We start from the raw sequence: 16,345 nt of genomic DNA on the forward strand, positions 1-16,345 counted from the left end.
TCTGTAAACTGGATGTAGTCAACACAGTCCCTGCCGAGGGGCTGCGAGGATTCACCGGGCCGCGGCTTCTGAACACGGCCACATGTGTTTGTGTACAGAGCGGTGCAGACCACAGCTCCACCACACACAAACCTTCAGCATATTTGAACGTTTCAGAGCCTCTTTCTGCTGTCTGACCGCTTCCCACAACGCCCAGGTCTGGGATGGGGGACGGTTGGAGGATCCGTGTTCCTTATTCTGGTGTGTTGTCGCTGAGTTTCTGGGAACGGCAGGCTGGATCCTGGGTGCTAATCACCTGCTCAAACACTCCGACTCTCCTAGGCTTCTGGTTTTTGCTGAACATGCCTGACCACCAGCGGGAGAAAAAGCTCCAAGTCAAAGTGGACTGAAGAGGAAACGTTGCAGTGACAGCCAGAACTCCAGATCATAGCTCTGCTAACCCTTCCTGAACTCCTGACCCTGGGCCACATGACGTCTCTGTCAACCGTTAGAGAACTCGTCTCATCTTATTGAAGCTGAGATCCTGATGAATTAGCAGGAGTCTTCCAGCATTAACCACAGCACCTCCTGTGCTGCTGGCGATGAAGAGCTGCAGTGTTTGCAATGTGTCGCCTGATCTGCTGCTGAATTTACAGGTCTTGGTGGAGCTGCTATCGATCTGGGTTCCTCGGTTCCCTCCAGCCTCCTAATGAGCTGAGAACTCCCACGGTTTGAAGTTGGATCAGTGGGAAGCGCTCAGTGAGACTCCCTGACTTTGCTGCACACTGTTGGTCAGCTGTGTGAAAGAAGACTCCTCCACATGAGGCTACTCTGAAATAAATCCCAATAAGGTTGGAAAATACAGAGAGAAACTAAAGGAGCAAAGAGAAACTACCTAATTTAAGGTAAAGTTGGATTTTTCTAGATTTCTTCCAGAATGCTCAGATTGAGAGATGACGGTTCTGACCCGGTAAAACATTCAGTACCTTCTGGATCGAACCAGCTTCTCCATCCAATCACAGGTCTTTTTTTCTCCCATTGCTTAAGACTTTCTGTTTTCTGACCAATCAGTCCAGAGAGCAGAGACACACCCACCCTCCAGTAGATTTGGTTCTGATTGGTTCTGTTCAACAGACCAGTTCTCCTGCATCGGTTCTGTGGGTCCACCAACAGAACTTCCTTACAGGGACCGTTTGAATCTATGATGAACAGGAAAATGCAGGAGTCACCATAGCAACCAGTGAATCAGCACTTCCTGTACCCAAGGAGAGGGAACCCAGCTGGGTCCGGTTACCTACCTGTGCATGGCGTGGAGCGGGTGTGGCTCGTAATGGTACCGGCCCTCATGGTGCCTGGTGTCGATGGGGACGGGGCTGTGGAACGGGAAGAGGTGGTGAGCACCTGTAACGATAAAAACACACATCAGGGTGCTGACAGGAAATACTTGAGCTAAGATCCAGTTTCTTATTAATGTGGGCCCAGCAGAACCTTTTACTGTTCCCGTAACTCTGCACTTAATTCCAGCTTTTATTCTGTCGCCCCGAGAAACAGCGACCCATTAATGACTCCCTCATCCAGCGAGACCAAAGCAGCTTCAACGCTGCCAAGTTTTTATGGCTCAAACAAAGTCTGCAGAGTGCAGCGCTTCCCGCCATAAACCGTCTGAAGGCCGCGGGCGAGGCCCGTCAGAACAACGCAGCGGATCCTCATTAATTATCCCTCATTCCAGCAGCGATCCGCCTCGTGTTCCACAGAGAAAAACACAATCCAGAGCTGGGGTTAAAGGTCATCTGTTCTCAGATTTTACCTCTCTGCAGATGAAACATGAATTTCATTTCTTAACCATGTTTCACCATGCAGTCTGAATACAAACTCTGAACTTTGACCCAGACAGACGAGCGCGTCCGGTCGGAGGAACGCCACAAACTGATGATAAAACTTTACTTTGAAAGAAGGAGAAACGTTTTGGGACTTTGTCCTGTTGGAGACGAGCCTCAAAAGTCAAGAAGACGCAGCGGCGGTGGAGCAGAACCTGCTGCTGCAGGCTCCTGCAGCGCAGCAGACTGTTGTCTTTACACCAGCCAGACATTTCTGCTGCTTTAAGCCTGATTGAGCCTTTTGTTGTGTGACTGAGGCAATCATGGTGACGCTGCAGCGTCTTGTTCTCTGTGAATGTTGGTGGGATTACAGCTGAGTGAGGAAGAGGAGAGTTTCCCTCCAGGCACACAAACCTTTGGCTGCCACCGCTCTTCGGGTTAAATCTCCGGATCAGGATGAGATCTGCTTCTTTAATCAAGTCTTGTCCTGGTTGAGGATCTCCTACAAAGTTCCAGTGAAGGTGAATTTCTGTCCCCAGATGTTGCATGGAGGAAAACAGGAAGCTGAGCTGGAACCAGAACATGTTTGGATGTAGCATTGGGTTCTTCTGTAGACTCTGCATGTTTCAACAAGTCTTATTTAAGACTTTTCAGGACCTTTTAATGCCTCCATGAATGAAATTTAACACTGAAAAAATTCCTGCTGCTTTACAATCAAGCAAAAGTTGTGAAGTTTCTGTTTGTGGCTCTTGGCTTTGAGCTCCTTCATGGCCCCACAGCTGTAACCCCACAGGTTTTCTGTCGACGCTTCCAGCCTCGTCCGGTTGGCAACAGGAAGAGCCAGTGACAAAAACCAACATCGTCCAGCCAACTGGACGTATCGGCCACATGGGAGGCCATGTTGCTCCTGTCCATTCATTTCCTACGGAGCTAGCATGATGAGCCAGCAGCGTGGAGCCAGGAGACCCATAACTTTCATACATTTGTAATTTGTACATGTAGACGTGCAGAAAGGTTTAGCGGGCCTAGAGAGCGCCGTGGTCACCATGGCGTCCTGCATGTCGGGTTTCATCGATCGCAGAGTGTCGAGATGAGGCCCAACACATTTGCTTTCACCGGCGGAGCTTTACGCCGGAGCTTTCCCGGCTGTTTAAGCGACTGACTCAGAGTCGGCTGCCTCCCGGTGATCCAGAGTGTTTGCTTCAGAGGCGGAACCAGAACCCGGGCCGGGCTGCTGCCTGCCGGCTGTGAGGCGTGTTAGAAAGCGGCGCTCTGGAGGCTCGGCTCCTCCCGGTGGACGCGGGGTGAGGAGGACTCAGCAGGACCGTCTATCACCCAGACAGCTGCTTTGTTCTGCAGCCTCAGAGACGCGGGTTTGATTTACGGCCCTCTGAGCCGAGACACGGAGGACCGTCGACGTCTGAGGACAGACACACGGCTGCTTCCGGAGGAAACACTGACGCTCATCGATTCCTCCCTTTCTGACACAAACCAGGAATTTTTCTGGAAATGGACTTTAGTTGTTCTGATATCAGAATAAAATATTTTAAAAATAAATTAGATTCATGATCAAAAACATGAAACTGGAATAAAAATAATTAAGCGGCAATAAAGTCGAATTATTTCCTAAAATTATAATAGTTTATTTCAGTCAATGTTTGTACATTCACTCAAATTTATTCAGAGTGATTATTTGATCTGATTGAGAAGAGGACAGCATGTTTAACTAGAAATGAAATGTGAAAGATACTAATAACCACAGATAAACGTCACGGGGAGTTTTAATATTTAACATTTAATTTAACGACAGACTGAAATAATATTTACAATTTTATTCCTTCTGGAACTTTTCCATATTTTGTCACATTTCATCCACTGAAAAATACATTTTATTGGGATTTTATATGAATGACCAATAATAAATTTTTTTTTAAATGAATAAAATGTTGAAATGTGATTTCACTGAATCAGAGTAAAAGTGAACTAAATGAACTGAAGTGAATCATTTCAGCTCTGGATGCTAATAACACAGAAACATCCGTCTGTCCATCTGCTGTCTGTCCTCCGTCCTCCAGGACGAATCGTCTCTGTGGAGCTTTGAGGGGCCAGGGGCCAAACAAAGAGGCCAACAGGCGGGGGAGGGGCGCTCAGACAGGAAATTCCAGCAGGAAGAGTTGGCTCGGTTCCTAACGACACAGCGCCGCGCCAACATCCACACACACACACACACACACAGCTCAGAGGAGAAACGACTGAAACTCTGAGTTAGCGGTGCCGGTTCTCCAGAACCTCATGAAACCCAGAGGGTCTGTGGCTCTGGACGGATCCACACAGAACCTCCAGGGAGAGTAAACAGTACCGGGTTCGGGCCAGAACATCAGATCTCTGGGAAGAGATCAAATTCTCCAGGAACTAAAACCAGAACCTCAAACCGGATCTGGACCATGGACTGGTCCGTCTATCAGAACCAGAATACTATAGTATATTGTACTCTACAGTATTCTGTTCTGTTCTGAGCTTAGAGCCCAGTCTTGTGGTTCTGGTTCTGATGCTTTATGGATCATTAATGCTGAAGAATATTTGGCTGTTTTCTGATTCAGGCGGAAGGATTTTTCCGTGATGAGGGTCCATGATTCAAATCTCTCCATGTGGGCCTCAGGCCTGTGTTTACATGTGGTTACCATGGCGCCCTGATTGCTTCCTGCTCCGGTTCCTGTCCCGGCCTGTTTGCGGACCCGACCCGGCCGGTTCCTCCCTGTGAGCCTCATCCATCAAGGAGCTGCTGCTCCTCTTATTTCTCACCTGAGCAGAAGCTAATTGGTGCTCAGGGAAGAAGCAGCATCAACAGCAACAACAGCAACAGCAACAGCAACAGCAACAACAGCAACAGCAACAACAGCAGCAGCAACAACAGCAGCAACTCTCTCCCAGGTCTCTTACAAACAACAACAAAACTACAAAAGAAGCTTAAATCAAACTTGAATCAAAGCGTCTTGCTGCCGACGGGGGAAACGTCTCTGTTGGTCACATGAGAGCCGTGAAACGACCGAAGTGGATCGTCTGGTTGTGGTGGGAACCTTCAGACCTCTGATGAAGAAGAGCAATGAGCTGCCAGACCCAGCAGCACCTGATTTATCGCCTGGCGATTCCCCACAGAACCGGAACCATCAGTTGATCAACAGACGGCTCAGTTCAGCAGGAAACAAGATCTGGAGTCAAGAGCGGATCCACCAGACCCAACGGAGGATCAGCTGTTCAGAAGATAGATGGGTGCTGAGTTTATGGAGAATCTGTGCTTTTAACGCATTGGTGCTGCAGCTGCATTGTTGGTTCCTTAATGGTTAAACTGGGAAGGCTCCCACTGGGAACCAGACAGGCTGCAAACACAGAAGATGTTTTACTGCAAGATGAAATGATTTTATGCAGATGGATTTCTTCGTTGTTGTGTTTTTAACCTTGTCAGTTTTTTATTTGACATTTTGAATCATGATTCTGTTGATGTCTGTGATCAGCCTGCTGGTCCGCTGCAGCGCCCCCCGCAGGCCATCAGCTGGCTCGGCCCAGTGAGCGGCTTGGTGCTGCTGCTGCTGCGCTGCCGGTGTCACTAAGCTCCGCCTCCAACGCCGATCCTCGGCCTCTGACATTTCCTCCCGGTCAAACTGCTTCCTGTCTCGCAGATCTTTTCTGCTTTGAGTTCCAGCAGCAGGATGAGGGGTCAGGCTTTAGGGTCAGGGGTCAGGGGTCAGGGTCAGCAGCCCTTCAGAAGTCAAAAGAAAACAAATAACTGCCATCAGGTCCTGGATCGGCCCACCGACCCGGTCCACCGTCACACCGGGTTTGGACCTGCAGTTCTTCTGCCGCCTCATGAACCTGGATGACCTTCACTGGCCCAGACGGCCCCCCCTCCACCTGTTGCTGTTAACGGCTTCCTCTGAGGAAACCGGGTCACTGCTGCTGATCTGGATCACAAGACACCAACTATCGGCCCAAACCAGCAGCCTGAACTAGAAACGAGCAGCAGAACCCACAGCGACCACTGCAGCAGAACCGAGGATTTGTAAACAATAAGAACTTCTGGACAACGGAGCTGAAAGAGCTAAAAAATACCCAACTGGACCGGACCGGACCAGAAATCCAAAAAAGATGTTTTGAGTTTTGAGCTACAGGTTGAGCAGAACCAAACCCGACTGCGTGAAGCAGTCCAGAACCGCCCCGGTCCATAATTACAGGTTTTCCTCCAGAAACGAAACATTAAAACCTGCAGAAGAAAATTACAGTTTAACTGAGAGGAAACGTCAACAAGTGGAGAGAATCCTGGAAATCCTGGAAATCCTGGGAATCCATGGGAAAAATCACATAGACCCACAGCAGCATGAAGCCAGCCGGTTCTGGTTCCGACCCACTGCGGGTTCTGGTTTTTGCTTCACCAGCTCAACTTTGAACTCATCCAGAAATCAGGAAGAAAATATGAAAATAAATCAAATCAGCAGAATTTCATTAAATTCTAAAGTTTTTATTTCTGAACCTTTTGATCAAATTAAATGATTACATTTCAATAACGTCTGTAATGTTTATGACCTCATTAATATTTGGTTTTTACCACATTTATAACAATTTTCCTCTGTCAAATAAAGAACCCGGTAAGTGAGTTCTGTTTGACCCGGTTCCATCGGGTTCTGATCAGCTCCATTTGGACTCGCTCAGATTTCACTGATTTTCACAAACAAACCAAAAAGTTTAGATTTTTAATAATAATCCGTATCATGAAGATGGTACCGACCCGATGCTCTGACCCGGTAAGGGTTCCTGGTGGGCGGGGCCAGATCTCCCTCCATGTTTATTAAATCTTACTGGCTGGATTTGAATTGAAATATTTTAGTTGCATATTCAGAATTATTATTTTGAATTTGTTTTAAATGTCTGCAGCAGCGTTAATAATTTGTTAACACAGATGGACGGTCGGCCTGCAGAGGAGAGCCGGTTACTAACTACTCGCTTTCAGTACTTGGAATAGGCCAAGTATGCTGAAAGTCTTGAGCTGGTCATCCCTAATAATAATAATAATCATAATAATAATAATTGCAGCAGAGCTTAATAAGGAAACTGCTTCCCTCCATGGTTGATGTTTGGGTCGGATCGGGTCGGTTCCGGCTCTGCAGCAGACCTGTCTGTACCTGCAGCTGCCGGGTCGGGGATGACCCGCTTTGCTTTGAAGCCCAGCCAAGAATTCACAGGAGCAGCAAAGAGCGCAGGGAAATCACCAGACAAGCAACACACGCACACACACACGCGCACACGCGCGAAGCAGACACCCTTCTCCCTCTGTAGCTCTTCGATGCTAACAACGCGCTGCAGGACCTGAACTGGAAAAATGATTTAGGATGCTAACGTTGCTAATGTTGCTAACGTTGCTAACGGCGAGTTTGACCCTGAAAGCAGGAAGATGGGTTGGTCAATATTTTATGTCAATAATTGGTTTAAAAGACTCACAGTGGCTCATGGGAAATCTGAGCTAACGTGAGCGGTTAGCATGCTAATGTTTACACAGCAGGCAGCGAAACGCTGCAGCAATAGATAAATGCAGAAACTTGTAGGAACTAAGATCGGGTCTCCGTTAAAACGGGCCGATTGGGTTTGGACCTGCAGCCGGGCCATCCCTGGAACATTCCATAACTCTTCATCGTCCAGAACATCTTAGGACCTTTGACCTACAGAACCGCTTAGTGGACCAGTTCTGATGTAATATGGTTCATTTCTGCTTCATGTTAATGAAGGCAGAAGGTTCTCCAGGACCTGTGAACCGTCCTGGTCTCAGCAGGACGCCTTCCCCCCGTCCAGGAGGCAGCAGGGACTTCCTGACTGCAGGAATGGAACGTCAATAAGTTTTCCTGGAAGCTGGTTGCTTCTCCAGTGTCAGGCTTTATTTCTTAATTTTTGATTTTTTTCTCCAAAGAGTTTTTGCGGCGCTAGTGGTCATATTCCATTCAGGTTTTATAATATTAATGTTTCACGTTTAATACAAATATTCCCATTTTCAGGACAGAGAGAATCGTGTCTTCAAATATTCCTTCTGGATCTGAACAACTTTACATAAATTTATTGGTTCATTTTGACGTCTGAAGCTGCAGGAAGGAAACGTTTCTATGACGATTACTGAAAAAATGTTGGGGGGAGGGGGGGCACGAGGGACGAGGGGATGGAGGGTGGGGAGGTACCACCGGGAAAACCTTTAGACTCAACCTGCAACCCAGAATCATTGGGTCCATGATTAATCTGCTGACCTTTCCCAGTCCAACCAGTAAGATTGGATCCATACAGAAGCTGGTGGAGATGGGCGGAGCTAAATCAGGACAATCTAGCAGCTGACTGGAGACTGGGGTCAAAGTTCACCTTTCAGTAGGGCACCACCTTGAACCTGCAGCCAGAGGTTTTATGGGATGGTTTAGGTCAGAGCAGGTTCATGGTTGGAATGGCGTAGTTAAAGTCCAGACCTGAATCCAACTGTGGAAATTCTGTAACTGCAGCAATGTCACCACAAATCACCAAATGTTATGATCATGTGACCCGATGGTGGGTCATGTGACCTGGCAGTCAGAATATGTGAAGGCAGCGGTTCCACATGTGAACACCTGGAGGACCCACAGGACTGGCTGGGAGTCGGGTTGCAGCGTCTCGCACGCTGGGACGCAGTGAGACAGAAGGACAGATGAAGGACAACCGGTCCCAGTGTCCCTCGTCCATCGGAGCTTCCACAGCGTTTTCACTGAACTGGTCCGGCAGGACCAGGCCCGTCCTCCTGAGACATGAGCAACCTGAGCTGCTTTCACAACAGACAAGATCCTTAATCCCAGATTAGGGTCTGCTCAGGATGTTGTTGCATTAAGGGATCTCTGTGCAGCCTCAAATCAAAAATCTTTGTTTGTTTTACTCACAGATGTAATTGATGGCTGTTAGCTTGAAGCTAACCCATCGACGCTAGCTGTATCCGTCTTACTCAGCAGTCCCTCCACCACTTCACTGTCGCTTCAGTGACTCATGATAATCATAATCACTGGCTTTGTGAAGCTACTTTAGAAATATTAGCAAGAAATGTTCCAGACTTTTAAAACTCCATCCAAAATCCACATATCCAAGATAAAAAATGAGGGAAAAAACAAGCAGACACTTTTATGGTTTAAAGAACTTCCATTGACTTGCTTCATGTCAGACTTGACATGAAGCAAGTCTGACAATGTCTGTCTGTCTGTCTGTCTTCTTCTCGCTGCAGGGGGGATTTAGCATCACTTCAACTCAATGTTTTTTTGTGGGAAATTTGCAGTAACATATCAACTTCGCATTTGCACAAAACGATGCAGGGGGCGTCAAGAAAAACTGGAAGATTTCAGCAGCAGCAGCAGCCTGGAAATGCCTGAAACACTCAGATGGTTTCCACGCCTCCTTCCTGAAAGCCCCGCCCACACGCTGATGTATGGACCCTGTCATGGCGTCGTCAAGGCGTCGTCACCGTCATGGGGGATCTGGGTGTTTTAACTCTTTCACTTTTCATGCAGTTTTGCCGAAAAGCTGTTTCGGCGGACCGTATCCTTGGAAACAAACGATAATTTGTGATGTTGAGCGATTAGTAAAATGCACGCTTCACTTCGATGCTCCTGCTCCTTGTGTATGGTATACCAGGAAGGCCAAAGACTGCCAGGGTTGGTACCAGTCATGGAAAACCTGGAAAATCATGGAATTTCGTTTTTCCATTTTCAAGACCTGGAAAGTTATGACATTTTAATTTCCAGTCATGGAAAACCATGGAATTTGCAAATAAAGACAAAAAATGGTGTTTTTCTCTCTGTGATGCATGTTTCTGTGGTTCTCATCTTGGTCTCGACCGTTAAGGACTTTATCTAGACCACAACTGTGGAAATGTCATAAAATGCAGCAAAACGAACTTTAACACTAACTTTATACAAAACTTCAACATATGTGGAAAATTTCTTTACTGACTTGAATGAACTTCTATCTCTCTTATGTATTGATTATGAATGCTTAATAATTGTCGGTGATTTTAAAGTTCATGTTGACAACCCCAAGACAGAGGGGCTAAAAATGAGCTTGAACAGACCCTCATCATGGAGAATGCAAGAAGAAATGCATATGATGCAGCTTTCAAGTTAAAATCAATCGAGCCGATAAAGAAGGAAACAGAGATGAGGAAGAAGACCTCCATGGTTTCAGTGCACAGGAGGAAGAGGATGACGGCTCTCCGTGACTTTTAACTGTATGTTATTTAAACCAGCCCTGTTAGTGATGTTTTGTTATATTGCTGCTGTTCAGGAGGAAAAGCTACAGCATATTATTAAAACTTTAAAAACACTTTCTATGTACCGTCTTTCTTTGTAAATATCTCATGTTTCAATGTAGGAACATGCGGCTTATGTATGTACAAAATGTGTTTCCTTTAAAAATGTAGGGGGTGTGGCTTATAATCAGGTGCCTCTATAGTCCGGAAATTACAGTATATAAAACCCTAGAGGAAATTATAAGTCAACTCAGCTCCAGTTCCTGCTGTCTGGATGTTCTAGATCTATAACTCTAGAACATTTCTTTAAGAAAGTTCTGCCTGTTGTTGCTACTGATCTGATCCAAATAGTAACTCATGGCTCTCATCAGGCTTTGAAAACAGCAGTAATCAAACCTCTGATAAAAAAGAACAATCTAGACAAATCACTACTGCAGAATTACAGGCCGACCTCTGACCTCTGACCTCCCATTCATCAGTAAAGTTATTGAAAAAGCTGTTTAAACAGTTAAATAGCTTCCTAACAATAACCAACTGCTTTGACTCCTTCCAGTCTGGTTTCCATGGTTACCTTAGCACAGAGACTGGCCTAGTCAAAGTGTTCAATGACATCCATATAAATACGGACTGTGGGAGAACCACAGTGCTGGTTCTGTTGGACCTCAGTGTTGACCATGATATATTACTGAATGGACTGGAGAGTTGGGTCGGACTCTCAGGTCCAGAGATTAACTGGTTTGAATCTTACATAAAGAACAGGGATTTCTTTGTTTCAATTGGAAACTTCTCATCAAAGAGGTCAAAGGTCACATGTGGGGTACCCCAAGGTTCAATCCTAGGACCCGTCTTATTCAATATCTATATGCTCCCACTGGCTCAGGTTATAACAGGAAATAATATCAGCTACCATAACTATGCAGATGACACACAGCTCTACATTACGATGTCACCAGGTGACCTTTGACCCCATCCAATCACTGAACAGATGCTTAGAACAGATAAATGTGTGGATGTGCCAAAACTTCCAACCAGCTGAACAAAAACAAAACTGAAGTTATTATTTTTGGACCTAAAAAGGAACAATCTAGAGTTATAGATCTAGAGTTATAGATCTAGAGTTATAGATCTAGAGTCAGTGCACAGCTTCAGTTATTACAACTAAAAACCAGTGATCAGGCCAGAAACCTGGGAGTAGTGATGAACTCTGACCTGAACCTTCAGAGCCACATAAAGACAGTTACAAAGACGGCCTTCTATCACCTGAAGAACATTTCCAGGATTAAAGGACTAATGTCTCAGCCAGATATAGAGAAACTCATCCATGCCTTTATCTTCAGTCGTATTGATTATTGTAACGGCGTCTTCCCAGGTCTGTCCAACAAATCAATCAAACAGCTGCAGCTGATCCAGAATGCTGCTGCTGGAGTTCTGACTAAAACCAGGAAGATAGAGCACATAACACCAGTTTTAAAGTATCTCCACTGGCTCCCTGTAGCTCAAAGAATAGACTTTAAAATACTGTTGTTAGTTTATAAATCACTGAATGGTTTAGCACCACAATACATTAAAGATCTGCTGTTGTTGTATCAACCTTCCAGAACTCTCAGGTTCTGGTTCTGCTCTGCATCCCCAGAACCAGAACCAAACGAGGAGAAGCAGCATTCAGCATCTATGCACCACAAATCTGGAACAAACTTCCAGAAAACTGTAAAACAGCTGAAACACTGACTTCCTTTAAATCTCAACTAAAAACCCACTTGTTTAGAGTTTTATTTGAAACGTAATCAATTGCAAATTTATTGACGGAATCTGACTTGATGTTGTGTTTTGATTGTTGATTCTATGTTGCATTGTGTTTTTGTGTTTATGATGTAAAGCACTTTGAAATGCCTTGCTGCTGAAATGTGCTATACTAATAATATTTGATTGATTGATTGATTGTCAGTTGATTTGTTTTCACTGGATGCTAAACATACCGATTCCAATCTAACCCATAACGTTAAGTTAATAATTACGTGTTTCCACTGTCAGCTGTCGCTCCCCTTTAACTCGCTTGCAGCGCTCTGAGACATGTGCAGTTTGTCTCCAACTAATCGGCAGTAATAAACAATAAACGTCAGGAAGAGATTTCTCACGATGGTGGACAACAGAAAGTATGACAGCGGAGCGCACAAATGAAAAAGGAGAGCTCCACAGAGAGGTGATGAAGAAATTGTCCTAGCTAAAAAATTTTTAAAGTCATAATGGACCTGGAACAGAACCAGCGTCCCTCTCCACGATTTGAGCGTCAGGCGTGTCTGATTTAAATTCAAAGTCTACGTGGAGGCGCGTCAGACCTTGAATGTAAGCCAGACGGGCCTGACGCTCAAAACGTGTTTGGTGTGAACGCACCGTTAGCCTCCAGCTAGCAGCGGCGGGAGGAACTGTCCTACTGCTACAGGCAAAGGTCAAAGTGGACAGGTCAGCTGGAGTGCGTCCTGCCATGCAGCTAAAGTCCAATCATCACCGAGTAAAAGTTTTGACAAAGTTAGGGTGTCAGAGGGGAAATCCTCAGCCTGACTGTCTGAGATCGGTAAGGAGATAAACCTGATAAGTACAGAGAAAGATAGTTGATAAAAAGTGAAAGGAGAACAGGAGACAGAGAAAAAAAGATATGAAGGATAAATAAATACAGTATATAGAGAATGAATAGAGAACATTGTCAAGTTTTTCTTCCTTAGGCATGTTCTCTCAAATATTTAGACATATTCAAGATGTTCCAGTATTTCTTTAATAACCATTAAATGTACAGTGATTAAAATAATCAACCGTTCTGCAGACAGATCAAAAAGAAAGCAGCGGTGCATTGATTGCAGTTTTCTGGCCGATCACCGATCTTTAAAAACCTTGACTTGCTGATTTGTGTTGTTTGTGCAAAATATAGAGAAAAAGTCACCAACTTGGGGTGACTGTTGTAAACCGTGCAAATAGAGAGTTGACCTGGTCTGTCTCGGCAGAGCAACAGGAGACAGTGGCGGATTTCTGCAGAGGGCCACACATTGGCTCAGGCCCAGGGCCCCACGCCCTACTAAGTCCGGCCCTGTGTTGCACAGACAATACTGTAACCAAAGTCTGCAATACAGTGATGCAACATTCAGGAACGATCCGATTCCTCTGAATCAGTGACGTGCGGTGAGGTTCATAGCTGGTGAGGCACTGACGTCATCAGAATCAGATTTGCAAATAGATGCATAGATTGACAGCAGTTTACAGGTTATGTTTCACTTCTGCATCCTTACACATACAAACTGTAGCTCACAAAACACACATTTCCTTAAAAAACAAAACAAAATAAATGTCGAAAGTCGGGATAAGCGAGAGGAAAAAAATCACTATCTCTATTATAATCTATCGCTGCACTTGACTTGCTTCCCGAATCGTTTAGCCTAGCTCGCTGTCACTTACTCGGCAGTTGAGGAGTGAACAAGACGAACGTCTGGGATCTTGAGCGCCCCCTGCCATGAGGCAAGAGAACTGCCTGCCTCACCTCGAACCTGTTCTCTGCCGTTTATAATCGCTCATTACACGAAACACGTTACACAAACACAGTTGGTGACAAAAAGCACTGTACATTATATACATAAGCTAAATTATTGGAAATAAGTTCACATATTAAATTAGTTTAAACCATTTTATTGACGCCGTACAGCAACATGCTCTCTCCGCTTAGCAGCCAGCGCAGAGCCAGGGGTTGCGCAATCCAAGGTGAGGCAGAGCTCGCTGCTGCCTCACCGGCATCGCTTCCAAGCATTTGAATGGGAAAATAAGAAAATTCAGCGATTTTGAACAAATAAAAATCGAAATTGGTGAAGCTACACAAAAAATAAATATTTTTTAGTACAAACCACCGGATGAATATAACAATTTAAATTGCTTTATGATTATATATTTTCTTTCTTTCCATGATGGCAGGTGAGGCACTGCCTCACCTGCCTCCCCTGACCGCACGTCACTGCTCTGAACGATTCTTTACTGTGAACGGTAGTAAAGAGCCGGTTCTCAGTTCCTTGTTTTTATAATGCTCTGCACATTATTATATTAAAAATCTATATTTATTTATTATTGAATAAGCCTCCGATTGAAGACTAGCAGCGTTGCAGTCTGTCTGTCAGTTCTGAACTTTTATAGAAGCAGTTAGTTCTGCATATGTACAGTCTTGTGTTTGCATTACGGCTGATATGTTTATGTTCATGATGCTATCATCATCATATGATTCCTCAGTAAATATATTGACACTTTTCAATTCATGCCTGTCTGTTGGGCTTTATTTACACATTGCTGTCATATGTATTTCCTCCCCATCTGCCTGCTCTTTCACATGTTGGCTGTAGTTCACCTTGGTGGCTTTAGGTCTTTTCTTTCTGAACTCGTATGTAGGTCATGGAAAATTATACTGAAGGTCATGGAGAGTCCTGGAAATGCTATGGAATGTGTTTTCTAAATACCAGTGGGAACCTTAAGTGCAAAATTCTGTCACAATTGAAACCACACAACCAGCCAATCAGATGGATCGCTTTCATCCAATCAGAGTATTCATTGGATGAAAAAGAACCAATCACAACCAACACATCAAAATCCTGTAGGAAGTGGCAGAAATCACCAAACTGATTTGCAGAAAAACACGACGATGTGATGCATTTGAACGGTGCCTCATAATGAGCAGCTGAGGATAGAAAACCTGCTTTGTTCATTTCAGGCGACATAAAACTCACAGGAAGGACTTCCAGTTTGGACTGGGCTGATCCTGGTCAGAGTGTACCACCCGTACTGGAGGCTGTGGGATTGTTCTGATGCAGAGCACACTGATGGTTCCGTTGGTTCTGATGGACCTGATCAGAACTCTGGATGTTGTAGGGTTGTGTTGGCTAACGCGACTCTGCAATATCACATGGACATCGGGGGCAGTTCCCCTGGATTGGCAGACCGGGGTTGGTGGTCCCCCTGTTCAAAAAGGGGGACCGGAGGGTGTGCTCCAATTACAGGGGGGTCACACTCTTAAGCCTCTCTGGCAAGGTCTATTCGGGGGTTCTGGAGAGGAGGGTCCGTCAGATTGTTGAACCTCGGATTCAGGAAGAGCAGTGTGGTTCTGGTTCTGGTCGTGGAACACTGGACCAGCTCTACACCCTCAGCAGGTCCTGGAGGGTTCTGGGAGTTCGCCCAACCAGTCTACATGTGTTTTGTGGACTTGGAGAAGGCGTTCGACCGTGTCCCTCGGGGAGCCCTGTGGGGGGTTCTCCAGGAGTATGGGGTACCGGGCTCCTTGATACGGGCTGTCAGGTCCCTGTAGGACCGGTGTCAGAGTCTGGTCCGCATTGCTGGCAGTAAGTCGGGCTCGTTTCCGGTGAGAGTTGGACTCCGCCAAAACTGCCCTTTGTCACCGATTCTGTTCATTACTTTTATGGACAGAATCTCTGGACCAGCCAAGGTGTTGAGGGGATCCGTTTTGGTGGCCTTAGGATCAAATCTCTGATTTTTGCGGATGATGTGATCCTTTTGGCTTCATCGGGTCGTGATCTGCAGCTCTTGCTGGAGCGGTTCGCAGCCGAATGTGAAGCGGCTGGGATGAGGATCAGTGCCTCCAAATCCGAGGCCATGGTCTTGAACCGGAAAAGGGTAGAGTGCCTTCTCCGGGTCAGGGGGGGTGTCCTGCCCCAAGTGGAGGAGTTCAAGTATCTCGGGATCTTGTTCATGAATGGGGGAAGAAGGGAGCGGGAGATCAACAGGCGGATTGGTGCAGCGTCTGCAGTCAAGCGGGCGCTGTACCGGTCCGTCGTGGTGAAGAGAGAGCTGAGCCAAAAAGCGAAGCTCTCGATTTACCGGTCGATCTACGTTCCCACCCTCATCTATGGTCATGAGCTTTGGGTCATGACCGAAAGAACGAGATCGCGGATACAAGCGGCCGAAATGGGTTTTCTCCGTAGGGTGGCTGGGCTCTCCCTTACAGATAGGGTGAGAAGCTCAGTCATCCGGGAGGAACTCAGAGTAGAGCCACTGCTCCTTCACGTCGAGAGGGGCCAGTTGAGGAGCATCTGGTCAGGATGCCTCCTGGACGCCTCCCTGGTGAGGTGTTCCGGGCACATCCCACCGGGAGGACGCCCCGGAGAAGACCCAGGACACGCTGGGGGGGACTATGTCTCTCGGCTGGCATGGGAACGCCTTGGGATTCCTCCGGAGGAGCTGGTGGAAGTGGCTGGGGAGAGGGAAGTCTGGGCCTCCCTTCTGA

The 16,345-nt window shown here is 46.2% G+C and overlaps 1 protein-coding gene across 3 annotated transcripts in view; it reads right to left on the minus strand.

The window, feature by feature from the left end:
* gli2a (GLI family zinc finger 2a) overlaps positions 1 to 16,345 on the minus strand; it is a 63,047-nt gene that overhangs the window by 28,581 nt on the left and 18,121 nt on the right. For 2 of the 3 annotated variants that reach the window (XM_044132013.1, XM_044132015.1), the window contains one exon: positions 1,278 to 1,380. In XM_044132013.1, coding sequence (XP_043987948.1) covers positions 1,278 to 1,380 — 103 coding nt within the window. Of the gene's footprint in view, positions 1 to 965; positions 1,034 to 1,277; positions 1,381 to 16,345 lie in introns of those variants that run through there. The other variant, XM_044132014.1, reaches the window with a different exon arrangement.

This window comes from Gambusia affinis, linkage group LG11 (assembly GCF_019740435.1).
Source record: "Gambusia affinis linkage group LG11, SWU_Gaff_1.0, whole genome shotgun sequence".
In the NCBI taxonomy this organism is placed as follows: Eukaryota; Metazoa; Chordata; class Actinopteri; order Cyprinodontiformes; family Poeciliidae; genus Gambusia; species Gambusia affinis.